Consider the following 26,841-nt stretch of genomic DNA (forward strand, 5'->3'; position numbering starts at 1 on the left):
AATATCAATTATGATATTTTCCCGTCTTCTCCAATGATTGAAGAAGACATTCTGTGATAATTATTACCAAAGGAATATAAACATTGCGGCAACTTATAAGCAGAGGGACCTGTATTCCTTTTTTGGCGCGAACCGCTCACTACCCTTGCACATGACATTTTCTTTCTTGTTATTTTTAATTTGTAAAATTAATTAACACCAAAGTTAACAGTAAAAACTACGATTATATGTTCTTTTCTACACCAATGTCCTTTTGTAAATATATAATGAATTCACAGTTGGTATTAACAGTGAATAAAATAAATAACAATGAACTTAAATCACAACACATTTTACTTCAATAACAGAGTCGATATTTTACAATTTTTAATAACGATGGATATTTCACTATTCTGCATTTGAACATATCGTGTGCGATGGGAGCACGTGTTTTTTATTTAGAATTCGGCAGAGTTAAGCACACGTTTAAAGATATAAAAAAGTGTATCTTTATTCGTGGTTAAGCGTAATAAACATAATAAGGAATATTTCGTTATTTCTCCGTGATGTGCATGTTTACTGATCACTTGTTACCTCTAAGATATATAATAGATCATAAAGATTCAGGATATTAAAAAAAAAAATTGTGAATTACATATTTAACGTAGTTTTGATACTACCATATTAAATTAACTTTAAGTTAACACGTTTGTCGAGTTAAAATAGTAACGAACTAAGTTAAAAGTTAGCTTAAAAAAGTATCAAGTTATTTGATCTAACTTTCCAACTTAGTTTAAACTTTTTGACGAGTTAATCTTCTGCTTTGCTTAGTATCTAAGACACCTTATCTGTGTCAACGATCTTAAGAGTATAAAAAAATAAAAATGAACTTGAGAATGAATTTTTTGTTGAAATCAGTTTTTTTTTTAATATTTAACTACATTATTATAAAGTTAACGGTATAAAATAATGAATAATAGTCTTTTATTACACGCACTCAAATTATTTTAATAACTTATCATGTCCCGTTTGGCACAGAGCTTCATTAAAGGGGAAATGAGTGTAATCCTTTGCTTTCGGTTTTATAGTATATTTGTTATGTATTTGAACAATTTTTTATTACTTCAAACACTTTTTGAAAATTTTATTTTAATTACTTGAATACTTTTTATAAATATTAGAATTTTTTCGTATTACATATTTTATTATTTGCAAGCCTCTACCATAGTACTTATGGGCCGTTTACAGATGTATAGAATGTTCAGTAAGTAATTTAACAGGTTTCTATTGTTCTCATCGTTTATAACAATTAACCTGTTTCCTTACTTTACTGAACACCCTCTTGTATATTAAAACTATTTGTAATATTTATCTGTGAGCACAACTTATTTACCATCGCTGGCGTAGTCGCAGGGGAAAATGAGTGTCATGTCAATATTAGAGAATAATATTTTTACTCAATTATATTTGATGTTGGTATATGCATAATGCCTTAAACATCGGGATATAATATGAACTTGTATCATAAGCGTTTATACGTATTCAAATGAGTTGCGAAGTTAGCAATTATTGTATTGAAAATTATTCTAAAAAAAAAAAATTAGTTTCCACCTATGATTGTCTTTTAATTTTATAATAAATATCTTATGGCTGAGAAAAATGAATAATAATACTGATTTTTGCTGAACAAGTTAATATGTATATATTTCTATACAACCTAATCATTATACACGTTTTTGTTACGGATAAATCGCATCACAGTTGTTGCTGATGAGAATCAATACCTATATTTATTTCTTATTTCTAAAGGTAATTAATCTACATAAATATATGAATTGTTAACTATTATAAAATAATATAGTACTTAATGTAATATACACAATAACATAAATTAACAACAATTACAAAATATTATGTTCGCACTGCTCAATTAAACGTAAGTATTTTATATGATTCTGCATATAATAATACCAGTTGTATGAGCATGTGTTTGACAAAATTTATGAGTTGGTAGTTACAGTAACAGTATTTTGACTAAAAACTCAATTTATCATAAATCATGCTTAATCATCAAGGTTCACAAATATTTTAAGATAATATTACTTAAATTGTGATACAAATATAAACTTTTCTGCAATTAGTTGCTAGTAATAATTATAAATTAGTAATTTCTATACCTAGATCACTTTTACTACAAAAATTATGTGGTAAAGATAATACATAAAATAATTAATAATGTTGAGGCTCATTAATCTCTAAAATTTATCATAATAAGTAATGTACAAGTTTTTTTTATTGAAATAATTTGTATATAATATAGGTGTATGTGTTATTGTAAGTATACATAAATAGTTTGCAAAAGTAATAGACGATGCAGTATAAATAGTATGTACAAAATGCAATAAATAAATTAAAGAATATTGGTAAAAAGTGTATGTTTTATATAACACTAATTTCCACAAAGTTCTACTTAAGTGAACTAAAAATATATATGTATGTACATGTATTTATTTTGAATGTTTCAAAGTGATGATAACGTTCGTAGCAGTTGAGAAATGCTTGTGTGTTCTCCTGAGTACATTGTATTTTAAACTTGAATATTCAAAAACACAATGTCTTGAAAGCGTTGCTCCATTGCATTTCAACGCACATCCACCACGATAATCTACAAAAAACAAACAAATCTAATTATATTTAAAATTTTATTGGTGTCTTGTTAGGAATGGCGCCCCTGAAAAACGGAAATTAAGTATTTGCTCAATGACATCATCAATTAGATTTTGTTTTTAATAAATTTTATGTAATAAACGACTGTTTGATTTTATTATTTTTACACGCCAGTGATAATAAGTGTAAAAATAATGTCAATGGACTCCAACAGATATCAGGAGTTATTTTGGGTAAGTTAATGATTAAGTACTTGCTTATTTTTACGTTTTTTCGTAGTACAGTATCGAGGTCATGAATGTTTAAAATATGATCAGAAGAATAGGATAAGTTTTGAAAAAAATTGTGAATAATTTAAAGACTCGGACAAGTATCATTACTGTACCCCTAAAATTGTACGGATTTGCACATTATTTGAATTCAAAGAATTGGGTGATTTGTACGATTTCGCAGCAGTTATACACTTTCCAAGACACGTGAGTGTAGTTGACGTGTAACTTATTTTTCTAGGAAGACGTATTTTTGTGTGACTAAAATCACATACAACTATTTTTGAAATATAACACGTTTTACGTTTATTGATGTTTTTATTTGTTCGTTTTTCTTTATATTTAATTTAATATTTATTTCCAGCAATTAGGTAGTTGAATTTGTTGTTTACAGTGAGCAACATGGGAGGTGATGATACGCGTAGAAACCAAATCGGCTGTATTTATATTATGCGCGTAATTTGTTTCTGTATTTACCTTCTTTGCTTTTCGTGATAAAAAACATATTGTTTATAAATGTGTCACGATGATTTCGTCGTCAATGTCGTCCTTCTCATCGTCCGTTTCGTTGACAGGGTCGTCGGGCAGCGGTTCCAGCTTTGGATTTTCTGCTAAACGCTTGAGCCGTCTCGCTTTGATGCTGTGCCTGATCTCCACAATGATATAGCCCATGAAGCCAACGAACAGCACGACGCCCATAACGTACAACTTCTTTCTGGCGCACAGGTGTGTGCTGTATGCGTACGCCACCACAAAACCGACAGATTCCCACAGACGGAAATTACTGAATGCTGCCTCCTTGTTCCGTCTGAACAGCGTACCGTAGATACCTGTAAAAAACACCATATTAGTGAATAATTAGACGTTAATAGCAATCAGGGCTGTTGCGTGTAAAAAAAAAAACCGAAAATTCAACATTTACATTGGTCATATGGGACATTTTAAACTGTTTACTTACGTTTTGAACAGGTTTTTTTTTTTAAGAAACGTGTTTTTTAACAACCCTGGTAGCAACGCGATATTTATAGCCTAATAGTTATTTCATTGATTTTGCCTAAAAACCGTCTGAAAAGTGTTGTGTAGACACGGCTAAACAGCTCAGTAATCCGTTATACAAACGGGTTTTATCCAAAATCCATAAAAAAAAATATTTTTAAAATAAAAATACAAGCTATAGGTAATAAAACAATGCGTTATCTGTAAACTTCTTCTAAGAGATAAAAATTATTACTCTTTCAATAGCCTTCTAGTAATTATTATTTATTTCCTTATGCATAAAATACACGATTAAATAATTTTCTTTAGATACTTGATAGAAGAAATACAATTCAATATAATGTTCATATTAATGATCAATTGATGTCCTATTAAAAGTAAAGCATTTGAAAATAAAGTCCTAGTAGAATAAATGGAGGGTTCACTACTTTGTGTTTACAATGGGTGCGCCCATTTAGACACTGTAAGATTTTTACATTTGGATATAGAATAATCGTCTCATAAATTATGTTATCGCGAGACGTTTGGCCAATTGACGGCATTAATGAGTTGTATAAGTAACTCGTAAGTTATTCGCTAATTCATATACCCACTTAAAAAAAATCTAGTCGAGACCATAATTCATTGATATGAATTACCGTGTCTATTCATAGTGAAATATCGCACGCATCAATACGTGCGTCCTTTTTGCGCAGACTTTAGATTGGAAAGTATTTACTATGCGCGCTGTGAATGAATGGCCAATACTTATCTAATTCTCATAAGTTGCAATGTATTGTATTCTCCGCGTCGATAGGTCAGCAATTGTAGTGCAATGATTTATGCACATTTACCAGCGCATGCGATAAAAACTGTGGAAGCACTTGGGCATTTTCGCAACGCCATTTGTTCGAGGAGGCGAACTATCACAAATACTGTCATCGGATGTCTTTTTACCCGTCCGCGTGGTTGTCGTGCAAAGCAAATCAACGACCGTGAACGGAATCGAACACGCTGTTTGGGTCCGAGGTTGGGATGGTCGCGAATAAAGAGTTCCGTTCCGAAGGTGATACGTTTTATCGAATAAAGTCGGTCGATTAATTCGCATGGAAAAATTAAAAACAATTACCATTTAAATTAGTTCCATACGAATGTCCAATAGGCCGTCTCGGTTGAGAACCATCGGAGTCGTTTCAATTAACGAGACGTATATGAATAGCGAATCATTTGTGTACACGATAGTCATTTGTCGTTTTTGGTTTGGTCGTGTAATATTGGCGTTGTTACTTATTTGCTGGGAACTAGAACTTCCGGCAAGCACTCACTTAATACGAATTACTACCGAGTAATACACGCAATTTCGAATGGGTGTGCTATTCGTTTTTCGCGTTGGGGCCATCTACATTTTTTTACTACCGTCTGTTGTCTTTATACGCGTAGCATTGATTGAAATGAAAACACATATTAAAAGAAAAACAAGCCAAATCCCTCCTAGTATGTGATAAATAATTTATTATACTTTTTAATGGTCTATTATGGCCAAATTGTCTATTTTGAATTTTATTTTACGACGGTGTAGTAAAACATTTTATGTCGTTACTATACTTGCACCTTCAAAATTATTTTCTTACAAAAGGCTATAAATCATAATCGCTTATTTACATAAGAATTTAATAAACAAAACTATTTATTTTTTCTCGGAGAAATCAAATGGAAAATTTCAAATTGAAATGTAATCGTTTAAAATATTATTAAGAATTCATTTTTTTAATTTCAATTTTTAACACACGAGTGAGTTTGGAAAATTACTCAAAATACGAGTTTGAGCCAATTAAAAATATATATATTTAAAATTTATATCGTTTTTGTTCGACTTAAAATGTCTCTAGTTGACCGGCCAATTTTATGTCGGTGCTCAACTCTTATGATAATATGAACATTTCTATAAACGATCTCCATTATATTACTATTACTTTTTACCAAAACTCGTTCTTGACGAATTAACAAGTTAGTGTAGCTAAAAACGATCACTTCATTTCTGGACTTCAATCACAAGTGTTTTTATTGTGTGATCGAAATGGAACCGTGTTCGCTAATATTGATCGTTACATTTTGCAATCTAATAGGAACAATAATATAACCTCAATATGCACAATGTATAAACATAATAGTATTGTAACGAGTACTCAGACTATAAGTGTGTGTATGAGGCTAGCGAAGAGGTTGTTGATCGTGTACATGTATTCAGCATCAGGGTGACGACAATGCAAACGAAGGAGAAGAGGAGGTCGAAGTTTAACTCTGTGGGATGTTGCTCAGTACTCGATAGCTTTGGTGGCGATCAAAATAATGTGCGCACTCTATACCTATCACACGAGATGCTGGTAAAAAATATACGTACCTTCACCGGTCTCACGTTTGGCAAGTCATCAGACCTAATAGTCCATTGTACGTGACTTAATACCACCGTACAGTCCCCAACATTTTTTTCTGCGGCTTCCACCTAACATTATAGCGCGATTATCTTTGGCCAATTATTAACTATGGTTATCGTTTCCGTTGTTATAATATCAATTGCAGTACGTTGTGCTGCTGCACATTACTTGTATAAATTAACGACCGAATCTGACTCAATAGACATAAAAACATTGGTTTTTGTAATAAGAAGATATTAATATTTTGTTTGAATATTTTCTATCAAGTATTCAGTGGTGTATATCGATGGATCTTATAGCGGTTTTATTACTTCGACTCGGAGTATTTGGAATTAATTGAAGATTGTATTTTTGAATCTTGTGAGATGTGTTGTTCCCGTGGTTTATATTAATGAATTGTTGTCCAGTATTTAGTTGAAAATTGCTCGGTAAATGATATCAAGTTTGAAATGATTTAACGTTCAGTAAAATGCACACGACATTTAAAATGGGAGAAAGACAAGTTGATCAGTTGTTGAACTCTAAAAAACAGTATACTCGTTGCAGTTGCGTTATGATATTATTGCTTGTTCAGCTTATCGAAAAATTTTCAGCGAGGGAAACAGATAATGTATTGTATGAATATATTCACGATGGATTCATAACGGTGAACACCAATTTAAAATTGTATATTATTAAAAAAATCTCTTGCATAAATTTCAAGTTCAGTGACCAAGTCATGTACAGACTTTAATGGTTTTCATCGAGTTAGTTGATTAAATTTTAGATTTTTATTTTTTTAATCGATCACTCTCATTTAATTACACTTATGAAAAGAATTCGCAATAAAATCGCACGTTGAAGGTTAAAAACAACGGCGGCAGCCCATACGACGATCATCGACCGCTTGAGATTTATTATCTATTCGAAACTATTTTTTCCTATCATATACAATACACAATGTTAATTGAAATATAAACCATATTGTAATTAATATTTTTTGTATACCCAATACAATACAAATATTGTTTAAAAACGCCGACAACTTGACATGATCACAAAAACTATCAAAATGAGTATATGCTAATTTTTCGTTTGACAAAAACTTGTCGAAAGAGTAATGATTTGTCATCTCTTGAAATAATTGTACTTCTTAACAATACAAATTAAAATTAACAAAATTGTGTCTATTATCATGTTTATGAAAATTGTCTACGAAACAATGATACAAATATATTGAATACGTCAATAGGGAAAATCTGCTTAACTTATTACGGTTTCATTTCAATTTTGACTTCAACCATATTGACTGTCGGTTTAGTTAAGGTGTTGATCTGGAGCCATTGAAAAATCTCAGAACAAGGGAATTGATTTTCATTGAATACTTAAATTACGTTGAATAACTGTACAAGTAGATTTTAGGATCAGACTAAAAACTATGTTGCCGATAGTGAAATAGTATTAAGTTTCAGTGTGGAATTTCTAACGGAAGAAGTGTTCTGAAAAATTAAAATCTTATATGATCGAGTTCAATTTATAAAAATGTCTAAATACTCTACTCCAGTTACATACCGACGATCTCTAAAAATATATTTTAAATCTAAGGATCCAAGATTCGAAAATTTCAGAATAACATGTTTAAATATTTGGGTACGTGCTAAAAAAACGAATTTAAAAATAAAACAATTTCCTAGTTTATGGAATTTAATGTTTGTCAATAATATCGTTCATTGTGCGAACCGCCGCCATACATCAAGTTTGTAAAAAATTATTTACTGCGTGTTCGCTAAATTGTATTCATATATAAAAAAGATCAATGTTCACATTTTTATTACTTATTGTGTCCAGGGCGTGCCGGGTACGTTCCAACATATGATATTAATGAATCTGCGTTGAAGTAACCGAATAAAAAAGTGACGCGGACGTCATGATTTTTTTTATATTTACACGAACTCATTTGACCATTAATTTGATCTTAGTGTAATTAATTACGGCTAATGAAACTAACTTTTCCAATCCTTGAGATTGCGCTTTAGAAAGAAGCCATACAAATTTTAGTTGGATTGATTTTATTTCTGCGAGGCAAAGTAGTCCCAAATAAAATGATAAATGAGTGTTAATTTTTGAAAAATAAATACCGTAACGTGTTTATTAGTTATTAGGTGATTTTAGATAGTAATAGAATAGCGTAACGAAGGTTATAATTGAAAAAAATGTATTCTTTATTGCTTAATATGTTTAGACAAAAGGATAATTTAACGATTCATTTCAGTGTGAAGATATGTTACACGAGGTCAAGAGTAATATTTGTTTTGGAGTTGCTTTAAAGTGGAATTTGGTTTTGTTATTTTATTATGTTAGATTTTGTCGGAGTAAAGTTTTGAAATTTTGTTTATTTGCGAAACTATTGAACTGTGCATAAATTTGTGATTAAATATTTGTATTAGAGACCTATAAAATCGTTGGACAGTGATGATGATGTGGCTAGGGGCAATGAAGTCAAACATTTGTATTGAATCAAATTTGTAACTATCGAATTTCAACATCTCGTTGAAAAGTAGTGTCACATAAAATATATGAAAAAATGACACGTGCAATTTATTTGTATAGTTGGAAAGAAAAATGTTTATTTGATTATCTTGTTGGTTTGAATGTTGAAAACAAATTAATTGAAAATGTATCATGACGCTTTCCACCGTGAATTTAAAATCGTTATGATTGTGACACTTTCATAGCTTTATGATAAATAATACGAGACGTATTTTTATAAATAATCGTTTCTTTTTTCGAAAAAGGTCAAGACATTTTATGGCGTTAAAACATTTGAACGCGAAGACCAACAATAGAAATTACACGGATTGTTTTCATGAGGTATAATACATAAAATAATAGTCAACGGCTGTCTTTGTACAAATTGTTCATAACCTACAAAGAGAAAAAAATTGAGATACAACGCAATAGGTGCGAACAGGCGAAAGTCAGTACTGAAGGAGAAGTCTTTTTTTAGTAATATTCACGTGGAATTTTATAACGACACGCAAATTTTACAATAAGCCAAAAACTAATTAACACACATGTTATTATGTTAAGCAGGTCGCACGCTAACTCTATGGCGTTTCCGTTATGATCTCTGGCCGCAGGGGTAGATTAAGTACGTACTTATCTAGGGTGTACTTAAAAAACACCGATAACCTCTAACACGCATGTTGCATTACATGAATATTATGAATTGCGTCATTGTTTTTATTGAAAACTTACTGTGGAGCCCTAGGTGATATACGTCGCAAAATTAGTTTCGCAAACGTTAATTTTGTACTTAATAAGTATAAATAAATACGTTGAAAATATCAAGTGTTCATTTGCAAAACTAGTGCGAAAATTGTTTATTTTTACAAAAACAAGTTTTGTTACACTGGAGTAACATTATATACTAATTGCAATGTTACTAGAAAACCAAATGAACGATTCAATGAGTTTTCATCATTTGTCGTTAACAAGCAAAAGTTTATAGGTCACTGCGGTAAACTTTTACGATTTACGTGTACAATTATATTCCGAAATGCAAAATAACGTATTGGCACACATAATATAATTGAAACTACTCGGACACGGTAAAAAAATCATCGCGTGCCCAACAGAGTTGACATTTTTGTGATGTGTCCTCAACACTGGTATATTTTTATTATTATTGTCATTACGTATTCTTTCAAGGGCGACGTTTTTCTTGTCACCGTGTTGCGTGTGTGCAAACATCACATGGTAAAACCGTTTGCTTATTATAGGTTTTTTATCTATTATTTTTTCAAAGCGATATTATTAATTGCGGATAATTAATATTCACCGCCGGAAACGAGCGGTTCTCCGCCGCAGTGGTTTCTATTGCACGGCAGAGATAGCGTTTGGTGTGAAGACGCCTTCGCGTACAAAAGGGTCGATAAGCTCAAGTACACCGAAACGGTTTTACGGCACGACCGGTTGTCTCGCAACAGGCCAATAGGAACAATATCAGAACGCCATTCGTACAGCGACATGGTAAATTGGAGTGTCGAGTGCCAAGCATTTCATTGCTTGGCCGTCTCGTACGGTCGCATTCTTACGGCGTCGGCCGTCGTTTCACGCGGTACACAATGTACGTGGCACGCGCTCGACAATCACGACAAGACCGTGTGACCGCACGTACGCTAAACGTTTTGGTGCGATCACAAGTTTACCGCAGGAGAGAGAGAGAGAGAGAAAGTTTTGCGCGCTGAAATGATTTTTCGTTTCGATCGAGGCGGTTAACGCGCCGTCGTGTCACCGCGACCTCGACTCATCGAAAAACACAAATGGAATTAACTCGTCTTGTAGCGTCGCACCAAATGAGATCAGCGGGAAGTCGAGCGGTGTGAATCCTTTGAAAATCGTTTTCCCATTGTGTCCCGGCAACGTCTTATACGCGCGTTCGGCTAATTCTTTTCGAACGGAAACAAAAAAACCCATTCATACCGCCCGATCTATGACTTATGAGTGCACATAACGTGCAGCGTATCCATGTAAAAAACGACATTTATCCGCAGAGGTCGGGCGGGCACTGATTAATCCGATTGTTTTTCCCCGTACGCTTTAATTGCGCTCGTTTGCCCGGTTTTCGAGCAGTGCGGTAATAATATTTATTAACCAAATTGAGCAGCTGTTCCGTCCGATACGCGCAGCGACCTTTCCGCACCAGTCACCGTAGATTCGCCCAGAGGTCAGTTATGAATAATAACTGGCCCCCTGTCATTTGTTTGTCGTTAATTTTCGCATCTGCGCCATACACACACGCATGCGGCTTAAAAAACTGTAACGCGCAACAATGCGAAAAATACCGGAAAAAAGCCGGCATTCGTGATTAATTTTGCCCAAGGTCGCCGGTACACTTCTGATGGGTAAAATTCTGTTCATGCAAATTACAATACAAAAATAATTGGTCGTCGAGTCGGCGGTCGCAGGGCTACGGCAAAACGGTAATGGGTATTCGCAATGGAAATTCATATCACTTTGTTAGCAAAAGAGTCACTCGTCATTATAACCGTACACGAATACGGGAGGCGTATCAGGAAGTATTGTACAAAGTATAGGTTCTATTAGTGACGTATCCTTAAACGAATAGTGGAAAAAAAAATCGATTTCCGCGAAAATGGCACGGGTTTTTTAACGCATAAACTGACGATACCATACTCGTGGCCGGCATTCTAAAACTCGACCCGAACCCAAAATCATTCCCACGGTAGAGTCAGCCCATTAGAGTGATAACGTATTCAAATCGATTCTCAATGGCTGGTTCGATAACGATGAACGACCGGCCCACGATACTTGTGATGTCAATTGTTTTTTGTCGAAGGCTACGCTATTGCTGGTACGCGGTTTCGCTGCTCTGCTGACTGGAGGAGGTCGACTTTATTGTATTGAGTTTGTTTGTTTTTATAAATCGATCGGTGACGGAGTTTTCGTAATTAATCAAATGCGTTGCACGTATCCGATTGAAAGAAGAGCCATCATAGTACACAGTAATTAGGGTTTTGTTTAAAGTTATCGTGTCAGTGGTTTTCCCCTCAAACGGCGATGCGCTCACTTGTGTCTCATAGCGGATATTTGTTCTATTGTACAGCAATTATAAAACATAAATGCATCGCGACTATTCTTGAAACCAATGCACAGTATAAAGTCATCGAAATTAGATAAATAGAGGTGACTTTGTTTACTTACCGTTTACTTGTGTCTGCCAAACGGCATCGCCTACTCCCCATAGTCCAGATATGGTGAAGAATAGTTTGGGGTTGTTTGGGTGCGGCCTCCACACTATGAGTATCCATATAAGTATCGAGTGAAGAACAAAACCCAACAACATCAACGGTATCCTTCCGATGTATTTCATGATGGTGCCGAACAACAACGAGCAAATGGCGTTCACTACGCCAAAACAGATCATTACATATCCAACTGAAGGTATTCCCAAAGCGCATGATACGTAAGCCTGCAAAATAAAATATATACCCTATTTGTAAAAACGTATTCGCATTATTACAGGAAAAAAAAGTAGATAGTGACTTTCTCGTTTCGGTTAAAACAAATCCAATATTTTTCCGTCCGTAGGCTACCTCTTAGAAAATGATACATTTTAAAGTATGTACAAGAATTTTATTTGATACTAATTGATTTGACTGGAAGTGTCTGTATTATTCGAGAAACTTAATAATAATCGTGAGCACGTTATTGTATTTAGAAAACGGAAACTCGAGCAAATTACGGTTGACAGACTGTGCACTGAGTAATTTTAATGTTTTTAAATAGAAGAAATTTTAAGGACGTTATTAAAGCTCATAATTTCTAAATCCGCTGGAAATTGTAACGACGAGAAAGTTAATGTGATTGACGTTAAACGCATTTCGTATTCTCATTAAGACAGGACAAAATAATAATAATAATAATAATAATAGTAACGATAAACTGTTTGGCGATCGAACACTGTAGAAAAAATAAATACCACAATTGGAAATAATTACGAATGCAATGACTGACCTGTGTGAAATCAGCTCCCATGAACGCTTGTTCCATTCCAATCCATATGGTGATCGGTATGAGAAGTTGTTGGTATGGTTTTTTTAGCTGATAAGCTGTAGCAGACAACAGTTGAATGCCGGACAATTCTTGGCTATCGGCACGCCTCTGTTTCTCTCCATATCTATAAAAATACAAGTAAAACACTTAGAACTTCTATTAAAAAAAAAACAATTATTTGTCTCAACAGCACACGTTTTGCTTTATACCGTTATTGTTTTATATATTATTATTATAATATATAAAACGATTAACTCGCCCGTGAGTGAACTCTGCTTTTAAAAAAATTCCAACATTTATTAGCACGAGTCTAAAACAAACTTAATCTTTTTATGCAAAGGCAAATAATATTAATATATACATGAAATTATAAACGCACAGCAGAGTTGACGAATTATTAGAAATTAGTGAGTAATAATTATTTTTATTTTCAATTAAATTGGAAGAATTTCGAAATTGTCAATTAGTTCTAAAATATATTATGCCTTTTGGTTTGCATATGAATTGTTAAAATAATTGGTCATAGTTATGGATACACAAAACGTTCTAATATATATTTCTACAAGTAATATGTAACAATTCTATTGCACGTCCAACTTGCTTACTCAATACCAAACAAATAGTAAGTGTATTGTTTGTAAAATGTTTAACAGTGCGCGAGTACGTAAGAAGTCTGAAATCACATGAACAATATCGAATAAGAAGACCCTGAATGTTTTTTAAATGTTCGTCATTGTCATAACGTATGTATACACTTGATACGGTTTTGCAATAAATACGAAATTACAAAAAATGACAACTTGAATTCCGCTATTAAAATGTGACTAAATCTTTCTATTGAAAGATAGTATGACATAAAATTATCGTCTGCTTAATACTTAAGAAAAAAATCCGTCGTCTTGTGTTTAAAAAAAAATCTTGATATTGTTTTTAAGCAGAAAATATTTTTGATACTTTTGAACTTCGCAGTTGGATTGGATTTCTTTTGGATGGGCTATCAGTAGGTGTAAGAATTTGGTTTATTTATTCAACAGTCACGGTTTTTTTTTTTCATTTAAATAGAATAAAATATACATCCGTTAAAGTTCAGGTGTTTAACGAAAATTCAATTAATATTCAGACATTACTAATCTACCTAAGTCAGTAGATAACGCCAACTCGAACAAGTGATATTTTTTACGAGATATGTTTAAAGACTTTTCAGAGGAAAACGTGGCAGTAAAATTTCCAATAATAATCAGCATGAACTCCCTCGGGGAGGTAATGGTATAGAACGACACAATGTACGCGGCTCAAATGTATTACGCGATCTTCATTTAAACTTTCTCTGGGATTGAGCGATTTTGTTCTTTCTTGATCTCTCGTACTCGAATAAAAATCATCTGAACAATGACATATGTTTAAAACGGAGACTAGATTAAAATCTCATTATGCGCAGAAAAAAAAAAATTAATTATTTACAAAACTCGCTAACATTACAGTTACACGAGTACTGTCCAAACTGGGAAAGTGCAAATGTAACTTTTTGCGATCCGTGACTGCATTGTCATTTCTTATACAATATTATCCTTAAATATAATTAAATATTATGACGACGTTAAGTATTTCATTTTTCTTTTGATATCACAATACTCGGGAAAATCGCCTTCTAGACCTCGACAAAGATAACTCATGTTGTACTTATATAATGAACACCCAAGTTCGTTATATAACTTTTTTTCTATTAACTACACTCTAAAAATTAACACATAGTGATATGCATTAAACTATAATGATAATAATATTTGAGTGTCTACGACTTCTCGATATTTTTTTAGGGATTTTATCTCAGGAAATATTTACGAATTTCGCAATATTTAAATTAAATAAAAGAATTGATTAAATTTTATTATTTATTTTTATTTTTACCAGAGAGTTTCAATTTAAAAACGATTAGTTCCATGATGGATGTTTCTTTCGTTCAATGTATAATTTTACCTGGCTGGTTAGATACAATTTAAATATGGGTCTAAAATATTTCATTTAAAATTGTTTTGTTGTCCTTGACTTAACTCGTCAAAAATTCAAGTATTCATTCGTAGTCACTTTTTATGCCTCGAGAGCAAACCCATAAGTTATTTAATGTAAACATGCGATAGATTTTTATTGAACGTTTAACTAAATATTAAATATAGAGCTCTTACCTTCACTCTACACTTTAAACGCCTTGAAAAGATGGTACCAACAAGGTGTACGCGAGTGTCGAGTAGATAAGTGTATCTCGGGGCAAGTAATTAAAACAATTTAGACCTTATGGCGGCCGTTTGCAAAAAAAAAAAACAACCACTACATATATAACGTGTAGAACTACCAATGAGCAATTATTGATATATTTTTTTGCTTGCAATTAAGTTTTAAGTTGGTCGGTAATAGTACTTCAATGTAATTTAGTCCGTACGGAATTATTTAAATCAAACCGCCATGAGGTATCGAAATGAAATAATGTGCTATTGACTGTGTGATTCGGCAGTATATTAACATGTTTGTTGTTATCTTATTGAAATTTGAATGTCCATTTAATTGATTCGATGCGTTTCTCTCAATGCGAAATTCTTCGTCTTGAGGTATTTTTTATCGGAATATATCATACTAATAGTAATTCAGCGACTGTCTACCGGTATTTATAATTCGCGCAAAAAAAACTTTTATGTTTACTTAACCGGATCGGTCCTTGGGGCGACATGTGATAAGGTCACATCGAAATTAGGAAGCGTTTAAACGACCGACTGGCAAAAAAACTCGGAGTTGTCGATTTATGATGTCTTGATTATCCTATGGTGTTTTCCGTTTTATCCGAAGGCGAAATTGGGTTTGGTCAAGGTGGATGACCTTTACACACTGTAAAGACGAGGGTATCAACGAGTTACGAATACTGCGCAGATATTATGCCTCTCGGACTCGGCATAAATAATCAACACTTCCGCACAACATATCACCTGAAGCTCAGCTAGCGTTTGATTTTGTGCACTTGTTCGGATTTTGTAGAGCGTTAGAATATCGGTGTTGTAAATTTAGTCATTAGTTGTCATAGTCGTTGAATGATAACAACTCAGAAAATCACCGTTGAACAACGTGAAGCTGCAGAGTTTTGATAATGTTAATAAAGTATGCACTGGATGTGTAAAATTGTACGCAAGGTTGTTGGTCGATAACGGTAAGCGCACATGTCGCGGGCACCATGGACGTTAATGGGTTAAACTATCGGGTCGAATAATCCAGTGGACTTGTCAAGGTCGAACAACATACTTTGCTCGTACGGGCAACAGTCTTGAATTAGCAAAACATAACAAATGACCACTAGAGTCGTGTGACTGTCACACTGTGAAATAATTTATTCATTATCTATGGACCCGGTGGAGTCCGTAAAATTCACCGTAGACTAGTAAGTATGAGACGATGAGCAGTAGGTATTACCGGAACTTATCGAACGTAAACTATTGAGACTTGTTTTTTGGATAGAAAGAAAGACAGGGCATAAAGTCTTCGAGATGGTTTCCACTCCGTAAGATAATTAATAGCTCTCTCTACTGTAATATTTAGAATATGATAAACGTGTTAAAATATTCGAGTGGTGGCGAGTAAGAAAAATTTCGCTGTGTAAGGTTACCAAAAGTATTTGAAATTATTGAAAGCGTGTAAATATTGGATTTTAAGTGACGTTAAAAACTACTAAAAAATTCACAAAAATAACTAACAACTCAGCCTGACGATTTTCCTAAATTATTATGCCGTCGAATAGACAGAAACGTAATAAAGTGTGTGTGTGTGTGAAATAATTACAATTTCAAGCCGGTTCTGCACGTAATAATTAATTTCGTTGGACATACATTGTGTTTACTGTGAAATCATTTTTTGAAGAGATTGAAGTAACGCAAATTTTTTTTTATTCTCCAATAATTATTCATAACGGTCTCTCGGGAGTGCATCGTACAAGGTCATGATCACAGAATCCGCCCAATACTCGTTTGGCCGAATAATTCATACAGTTATTTTATTCGAATGTTCTGTTGCTTACACTTGTATACGACGGTAAGCTGTCTATTTCATTCCAGAGGGTACTAACCAAATCTTTTATACGATCGAATAACCTTAATTTTTAATTTTCTTAGTTTACCACTTGGTTCAAATGTTATTCTAAAGGGATTACAACACTACCGCTAATATTTTATTGATAAAAAGGGTTAACGACGCTTTTATCAGGATTAAAGATAAAACCCTGGAAAAAGTATTACGATGATTATTTTTGGGTTTCGATATAAAAATACGAAAAACGCGTAATTGATGTATGACATTGTGCATTTACAAAACGGTATAGACAATGGGGAGAACTGCGCTCCTTCTGTGTAAGATGTTACATGTGTACATTAGTCGTTTTATTGTGCATACTCAATCATCGTTCGGACAACGAATTCCGTATGCGCCAGACGTGTAGGAATCTCATAAATATGCGCGCAGCGATGCTCTTGCAGAGCTGAACAAAAAACTAAAATAATCGTTTTATTATTTACCTGGACAACGGATCTAAAAACACGGCTATGATTATAGTGGCCATTACTATACAGGTCAAGTATATAGTGCTGATCTCAAATATTTCCGAGTCGGGTGGACGCTCCAAGTTGTCGATGGCCTGGTTGCCCATCACACAGAAATTGGAACCGCACAAACGAAGTTCGTCTTCCGATAGTGACGTGCTGTTGTCTTCACCGCCACCTCCGTGCGCTCCACTAGACAATACTGTGCAAAACAAAAAGTCCCGTTACTCATAAATAATTATACTCATATTTATTGCGAACTAGAGTCGTAAAAGTCTTCCGAAACGTGTTAAAAGTTTTCAAATCTTACATTTTTTTTTTACTGTAAAGTTTAAAATTGTTATTTTTCCTGGCGACACGTTGCAGATTTACTTAAACCGATACGTAGTAAGTGAATGCTCTAGGTCTATTATCTTGAATAATTGGTGTTATTCGAATAGGAACGCTTCTTTTACAATATTAACTTTTGGTGTGGGTGAAAATAAATGATAATAATGAATTATTTTGATATCGTTTAATGACCGACTAAAGTCTCAGAAAATTATTTCTGGGTAAACTGCAGTGTATAGGGTCAAATACTACTTTGCGAGTTAATTAAACGCGCTTAATGATTTCGACATACATACACGAATGTTAACAAAATATTTTGTTTCTATAAAGTGGGGGAACACAAGTAGTAATCATATTTATCCTTGACATTTATTAAAGGGGTGAAGTTGTATTAACCCATAATTTGATATCACTGACCATAATATTTTTTTTCTGCAAATCATTCATCTCCTAACCTTTTCTGTATTTTTCGAGAAAAATATTTCAATTAGAATTTTATTATGTTTATTTTTTGGTCGATATGATAAATGATTGACTACTATTGCTGCATAAGGTCGTCGAGATAAATATCGAGTACTGCGGTAATCGATGGTCATTAAGCAAAAATCTAACTAGGACGGAAAATTACTGGGGTGTAAAATAAAAGCCATATAGATTTCACGTAATCTCACGGGTAATTCACCATTAATGATGTGACTAGTGACATAGATTATAAGGATGGTAATTCCTATTGTTATTGATCGGGTTTGTGTAGAATAAAAATTATACGATAATTACCTAGAGAAGAGATCAAATTCCCCCAAAGCTCTGCCGTTTGCCAGGCGAGGAAGAAGAAGCCGAAAAATCTGACGACGATACCGTCGACTTGTTGGTCGGTTAGCTTGGCGTAAACCGCTCCGGTCTGGGTCAGATACGTTGCTTTGGCTGCCCACATAGGTGCCGCGCCAAGACCTACCAGGACACCGGCTGGTACGAGCGTGTAAAACCTCGGGTAGAACTGGGCCCCGATATACGGAGCGTAGCACAGAAGCGACAAACACAGCGTCCATTTGACGGTTAGTCGCTTGATGAGGAACGTTGGTACGAATATGCAGCTGACAACGAGGGCTGCATAAATGGCTGATAAGGAAACGGTACCTAGACCTTCGCGAGCGTTGATTGAGCTCTGCAGGTTAGCCGTACCCTGGAAAGCGGTAAACTGTACCATAAATGCCAAGCTTATGACGGATACATTTTTCAGGATCCGCCATTTTTCTTTGGGTGACATCTTGAATTTGCCTTTTGGCAATTCGTTGCCGTCATCTTCGCCGATTGGAGGTGGTTTGGACAGTCCGTTACCCGAAAGTTCATCTTGTTTGAATCCTTGGTTATCGTATCCGGCTCCAACGGATATCGTGTACACAGCTACATCTGACGACTTTTCTTTTTTTAGTTTCGTCCGTTGGAATATGTTGCTGTCCACGCCGAAGCTCTCTCGGCGGTCAGCGGACGCAACCATTTCCGATTATCTAAAAGCGACCCTGGAAAACACAACCGAAATGATAAGTCATATTAAAGTCCTTCTCGCGACAATACAATGGAATTTAAAGGACGTTCATACTTGTAACATAGCGGTAATTTTTTAAAAATACCGACCTCGGTTCACCGTTAACAAAAAATCAATTTAAATACCCAGTGTGAGGCACATAGTAAATAATAATAAAGTGTAATTGAGAAAAGCCGCTTTTGAACCGGTTTTCGCAAATAAAAATAACAGTGAGCCATATATTTGTGTACCTATCTATAGGCGTTATAGTTTAAACGAGCGTGATAAAGTACCCAGTTAAGTCTATGGAATTCGTTTCTATATTCTCCAACACGCCTTAGTTGATAACACACTGTATGGTCGTTTCAAATAAAAGTTATAAACATACAGTATCGTGTAACTTCAAACTTCCGTTATTACATCACAAAACTTTAAGTAACACTCTATTTCCTAGTACGTTTTGATTAGAACTGACATACTTAAACAATACAGTTACCTATACTTCACTAGGTAACTTACTTACAGTTTTTATTGATATATTTTTACCTGGAAACTTTTTTTTTCTCCGTATGAAATCCTTCAAAACTTTATACAGTTTTGGTAGTCTCTACGCGCAGATGATAAGAAAATTATTTTTATGAGTAAAAAAAAAAGAAAGATGGATGACGCGTCTGTTAGTTATTGACATGAACTCACTCAAGTCACGACAAAAAAAAAAAATCGCTCTTAATCATGCAAATTCGATGAAAAGAAAAAGTGTGATAATAATATAATACACTCATATTAAGGTGCACATTTTTCACGGTTACACATGAATATTACACACTCGAACAGTTTTACGACATGCAGAGTTGTTTTTCTCGTTACGCGTTTATTAGAATATTGTATTTTTTGTCTCCCACATTTCCCTTCATCTCCCTGCATTGTTTAATGTTTCTAATCACTACATCTTAATTAAAAACGATATTGTATCAAAGCGAGCAATTATAAGCTAAAAAGTCATCTGACTGAATCGTGATCTCTCATTTTATGTTTAAACATTCAAGTTCAACAGTAAATTATGTTACTTACATTTTATTAGGATATATGTGTTTTATCGAATCAATATCGAGTTCATAGAATTTTATGCAAATCTCATTTTACATGTTCGTAACTTACTGTTGCGGTTTTTAGTATTATTATTAATGGGTTTAATAATTTATATTATCGTTAAGAGTAAAATCTGAAAACAATAAATTTATGACACTTCAATTGTAACTGGGGTGTAAGAACTATTTGCTTGGTATTTGTATAATTGAGCAACACCTCTTTGGTTAATACATTTTGCACATAGTTCGAGTTCTTATCGACAAATTGGCGATTTAGTAATCACGTACATCAAATTCATTGATAGTGTGTATAACAACGGTAACGATAATTAATATGACAATTATGAGTGACTTTAGTGTATAACGTACCTTTAATTGTTGACCGTTATTGTTGGTTCTAATTAATAGTGGCTATTAAATAAAAAGCTTATAGGCACTTGAGGATTTCTTTAATTATTGTTTAATTATTAATAATTTTGAAATTTATTTTATTATATTTTAAAATTTAATAATAATTTAATTACATGCAAGAAGTACATTAATAGTTTTAGGTCGATCCTACAAAGAAAAAAATTAAACATATTGTTAGGCCTTTTAAAAATTAGTAATCATATGTATAAATATTCATATAATCAAATGAACCCTGGACGAGTTTAGTCCATAAAATGCGGTTTAAAAAATATAAATCGATATGTTTACCATACAGTTTTATAAAAGAGCAACTGTAAGTGGAGATGTTTGGTAAATGACTTGTATATATATATATATATATATAGAATGAATTATGAACGACATTAAACGATTGTAATTATAGAACTTTATTGATAAGTCATCCTACATTAGCCATACGAATTATCACAGTGTTAAATGAAACATTCGAGACAGTTAAGAGTAATTTAGCTGATTTTCGAAATTAATAATAGCTGCATCTTGTAAATAGATTGAACTCAACCAGTGAAGCGCTGTTGACATTGTCTGTTTAGAAGGGCGTTATGACACACTAATACTGATTTAACGAAATTAATAAGCATATTGAGCAAGTAAAAGTATTTGCTGGGTCATCATCATCATCATCATTATCATTATTATCTGCTATGTTAATAAAGTAATGGACGTGCAAATAATACTCCAGACGATAAACCTAACAAACGGTCGGCGATTAATAATTTTTATCATTGTAAACGGTTTTAACCGAGAACATTTTTCAAAATTTATCTTGGTACTTAAAATTTTTCTCTTTGTTTCTTTAAAAATGCTTTCCTCGAGAGAGAAAACAATTAGTTTTTGAAAAAAAGAATAAAATAATTATAAAAGTTGACGAAAAAAAAAATTCAATGACTCGTATGGAAAATTTGACTGATCTTGAAAATTAAAAAAACAGTATTTACAATAATTTTAATGATATTTAAGTCATTTGATAAATCTTGGACAAAACATCAGATAATGAATACTATGGCACCTATTTATCTGTAGAAGAATTGTTTATTGTTGTTACGCATTCAAAGCGTTTGTTTACAAACACCAATGGATTTAACACACATTCTCTCGTGTGTTTATCGACGACAGACAAGGTTAAGAAATTTAACCCGGCAGCGGTATTGGTCAAAAAAATATCAAGCTAATGCTTTCTAAAATTACTATAAAATATTTTACGCCGTGCACAGTATCGAGCAAATATTTTTTTTGAGTTAATGCGAATTCAAAAGTAAACAACGTTGCGAAAATTCGCTGATCGCCAGTTTGTGGTCCGTCAAGAGTGAAATTGATATAAAACGAGTGATTTCAACTATTTAAATACCCTCGGGCCCAACGGCAAACAAAAATAATAGTTTTACTAGAAAATATTATTATCAAATGTTGTTAATAGAATTTTTCAACGGCCTGGCTGTCATCGCATTATGTAAATGCATACCACAGTTAATAATTGTTATTAGCTGAGGGATATGATGTTTACGCGGCATTGGTAATCTATTGAGCATATTTTACCGACGACCGTGTACGTTATAATATTGTGTTCGTCGGCGAAACGCTAAATTTCTAAACACGTTTCTATACTCTTTTTGAAGCACAATAGTTTATCTTGCGAAAACGTGACTCGATCGGTTTGGTTCAACTGTTCCCGTACAACTTTTAGCTGATACAAAGACATATTCAAAGCTCGCTGTATTCGTTTCTAGAAAATCTTCAAGAACACGTCAGATGTATTTCTCGTGTTTTATTTTTGTTTGTTTTATAACGTCTTATGGAAAACGAAACCGCCCACTATTTAGCTAAAACAATTTAACCGGCACAATCCGAAAAATTGTGTTTTAGAAACACTATTTAAAAAAAAATGTTGATAGCAAATCATACAACCTTGTATACAACACATAACAATATTGTTCGTTTGCCAAAAATTGTAAAAAATTATGTCAGCCTTAAAAAAAAATAAGGTGTGATTTACCGAGAAATGCTAGTCAAAGTATGTGTTGCAAGGTCTTTATGGCGATCTCTGTATTACTTTACAATACTAACTAATAAGTCGTTGAAAAAATTATTTTCAGTTTACCAATAACTGTACCGAATACACAAAGCTTTTGAACTAATTTTACGGTCTTAACTTAAACAATATTTGACTTTCTTGTATTATTTAACTTAAAAGTAAGATTCAAAACATATTATTATGTTCCGGTAGTGATTACTTTAAGACACGAGGAGGGTGAAGTGCGAAATATTAATGAATATAATTTAATAATGTGCTTTAGGTTTTTACACGCAGATCATTACTATTATTTTCGATTTATCGTTGATTATTCACAATGTCTGATTGAAAATTTGGAATTGAAATATTACTACTTTGGTTAATAATGTAAATTAGAGTATTGATAATATTGTTATTCTCTTCAAAAGGTGTGGTTTTTCTAATTAGTTTTCTATTGTCTTTATCGACCAGTGTTTATTGATAAAAAGTTATGTACATAAAAAATCTGCTAACATTGATGTAACTTTATTAGGTATCGTTTTTAATTAAAGGTTGGGCAGCCCGTGTTATGAACCAAGATGGTGTGAACGCATAACAGAGCACGTCATGTGTTATTACATCGATGACAGGCGACGATCACGGCAAATGTTTACGTCGAGTCATTGACGCCGCTAATGTTTAAATCGCTACTATAATATAAGATGCGAAACACTATCCATTAAACTTGAACCGTAACCAAGGTTGATGCCATTATTTCGCTCGGGTAGTGTAGGTTATTGCGCGAACAGAACTGCTTGTAATTTATTTGTTCGGTCATATCCTGTGCTTTAGAAATATCGAAGAAAAGAAAATTAGCAGTGAAAACATAACGAATACAATACACTACCGAGATCATGTTTTGGCTAATGCCCCAGATGATTACTGATGACGGTATAGCTAGAGGATAGGCTTCCAAAGAACTTTAACGGTCGCTGTTGTAAACATGATAACAATATACCACCACATTAATCAGTTATGGAATGTCAGTGAAAAATAATCGTTTTTACCGTGTATACGGTCGTTTTGGAAATTGTATCAAATTTTGATCTACTTATCTGCTTTGATTATAATTTTTTCCGATTTCATTAAATGACAGGAATAAATTATAAAATGACAATAGTAAAACATTTGAATTTCAAAATTCAAGTTCATATTATGTTAATATTTCGAATATTTATTTAATGAAATAACAAATTGAAACTGTTTAGCCTACGCAAAAAATTCATAAAAATATTTCGTAGTGTAAGGTCACATTACATTATGATTTTATCATTTATTGTTTCGGAAGTGTACCATATTTTTACTGTATATGACCACGAATAAGGTACACCGATGATAATGTACGTTATTGATTCAACTAGGGATGAAGGTTACTGTAAGATATTGTAATTTAGTATGTAAAATTAATGATAGTGGTTTTAATTTTCAATTTGTCAATGTTAAACAGTAATTTTGAGAAAAATTTACATTCCATTCCAAAGTACTCAATAATACATTACGCGAACTTTTGATTACACGTGACTAACAGACAAGACATTAATTCTATTACTTTAAATTGTAGCTGAAAGACTTAAAGTATTTCAACGTGTCACAGCTGTGTCAATAGTTTAAAGTTATAAGTATAATCATTTGAAATGGAAACGTTTTGTATACTTTAAGATATCGTTTTAATATTATTTGTGAAAAATGCATTGTTTGAACTACAACACCTCAATACAGCGAGTGTTTAAAAATAATCATTTTAAACTATGAACGCCTTAGCACAACCGTCGGGATAATATGTTGTTTAGTTTTAAAATTGAAATTACTGAAATTTGCACGTTCTCTGTAAACGTTATTGAACGTCACACACATTGCCGCTTAGGCAGTTGATGAACATCTATAAAAATACTGTACACTGAAATGATAACATTTTTTCAACTAAAATAGACTCCCAAATTCGAGTACCACGTGAAACAACGGCAAAAAAACATTTAAACATGTTTCTCCACGTGGAAGAAACGTATTGGCAAACCAATTACAATTTCATATGCGATGACTAAACGAATAACGATACACCTTACACGACGTTAAAACTTAATTAACCGTATAAATAGCAATTACTATTCGTTAATTAAGTGTTTCTAACGCGAAAGAAAAGTGTTTAAAATCATTGCGGCACAGAGAGATACGTATGGTAATTCGGTCGCCATCTTATGGTAGTTAACTGATTTAAATACTTATAATTTTATAGCGACATTCAAATTTTCTAAACAGTCGATAATTATGAGCGATAACGAGAAAAAAGAGTGTTAAATTTTTTTTACTATGAAAACGGACACGTGTTGTCGACTATAAAGTTAGCGTTAAACTATATAATTTAAAGTGTTTTGCTCCGATATAATCAACAGTTGTATTATTTAAACGTGAGCATACAGCTTTTTCTTTAAGTATACAGCTTTGCGGCACGAAGAAATAATGTCCAGCTATTGAAACGGATCTTATCATATATATATATATATATTACAGCAAAAACCGGTTAGAATATCGACTTAAGTTCAGTACAGGCAAGTATTAAAATTTTTCAGGTTCGACAATGGATAAATTTCGTTAAACTATTCAATGTAAATTGTTTGTTATAATTACTTCTTTCAATTTTTCACTGATACGTCCGATTCAGGGTATCATTGAGGGACGACGCCTGTAGATGACTCGTGTTGAAATTTGGCACAGGTCACTTGACTACAATTATATTCCGCACTGCACTGAATGTAAAATCATATAGAAAAAAGGAAATATGGTATTAAAAAATTTTTTTTTAAGAACATATAAGATACTTGTAATTTTTTTTTTTGACACCCGAGCGCCCGGTGACTAAACACGGACTCTGCGAGAAATAAAATAAAAAATTACATGCAAAAAATTGTATAAATGTGTTTACACACCCAAGTTTAGCACAAAGGGTAACGATTTTTACAATAACTTTTTTATTTTGTGTTTTACGGTAGTTTGGCTGTGTACGATTGTAGGTCAAGCGGAGACACTAACACTTACACGCAGACACATGTACTGTACACGCACGCGGACGAACGGTCGGCAAGAGAGAGAATGCAGTCAGCGATCGGAAACGCGACACGACTGAGCGCGAGGAGACTCTGTTGGCCGTCGTCGCCTGCCGACGAGAGATGGACGCCGCCACTTGGGTTACCCCCTTTTTTCTGCACAATTTTTTCGCACACGCCGCAGCCCAGCGCACATCGCCGCCGCACTTTCTTCCCCACCACGGCACCTTCGACGGACGCGAATTTTCCAACTGCGTATCACCAAAGTACCCACAGCCATAGTTCTGTTTACACGCACGATGCAAAACTCACCCGACAGAATGGATTCTGGTCACGGTAAGGTCGTCCCGCCTGTCGCATTACACTTTTCGTTTTATTTTAAGTCTTCACGCTCACCTTTGTCCAGAACGGCGTTTGACGCCGGCGGCCTATCTATACACGCAGTGATACCATCGGTCAAATACATAACTGCTTCTTTGTAATGGTTTTTTTAAAATTTAATCTGTCCGAATTCAAGAAGTCAACATCGATTGGATTTTCTGGACGAATTAGCATACGTAAAATCAATAGAGTCCAGTTTGTTAATGTTGTATGCGTAACGTTGACTCATTTTAAATTAGTATATAAGACAGCTCGTGGTTTTCGGTTTAAATTTAGATATGTTATCCTTATTTAAAACTAAATTTGTAATTAGAAGCTTCTTTTTTAATATGCAATTATTTGTTTAGTTCAAAAAGAGTAATAAAATTCAAAAGATATTAGCAAATGAAGTGACATAATTAGACCAAAACTTTTACATCGTTTGCTATTTTGTTGGCAAATAAAATTATCATTGTAATAATCAATGATCAAGTTTTATTGCTTAATAACTTTCTGTAGTTAAATTTCTTTATAAGAAATTGA

General features: G+C 33.3%; 1 protein-coding gene across 1 annotated transcript; it reads right to left on the bottom strand.

Annotated features, from left to right (window-relative positions):
- Positions 1 to 1,655: 1,655 nt before the first annotated feature.
- LOC126904627 (UNC93-like protein) lies at positions 1,656 to 26,013 on the bottom strand. Its single transcript, XM_050683801.1, has 8 exons — positions 25,822 to 26,013; positions 25,523 to 25,636; positions 18,562 to 19,304; positions 17,431 to 17,656; positions 12,845 to 13,007; positions 12,032 to 12,299; positions 3,393 to 3,745; positions 1,656 to 2,644 (listed from the first exon to the last, which is right to left on the bottom strand). Exons 3-7 carry the CDS (start codon positions 19,280 to 19,282, stop codon positions 3,426 to 3,428), a joined length of 1,698 nt encoding a protein of 565 aa, XP_050539758.1. The 5' UTR covers positions 19,283 to 19,304; positions 25,523 to 25,636; positions 25,822 to 26,013; the 3' UTR covers positions 1,656 to 2,644; positions 3,393 to 3,425.
- Between the last annotated feature and the right edge of the window lie 828 nt (positions 26,014 to 26,841).

Source organism: Daktulosphaira vitifoliae, unplaced genomic scaffold, assembly GCF_025091365.1.
Source record: "Daktulosphaira vitifoliae isolate Bord-2020 unplaced genomic scaffold, ASM2509136v1 Scaffold_4, whole genome shotgun sequence".
Classification (NCBI taxonomy): Eukaryota; Metazoa; Arthropoda; class Insecta; order Hemiptera; family Phylloxeridae; genus Daktulosphaira; species Daktulosphaira vitifoliae.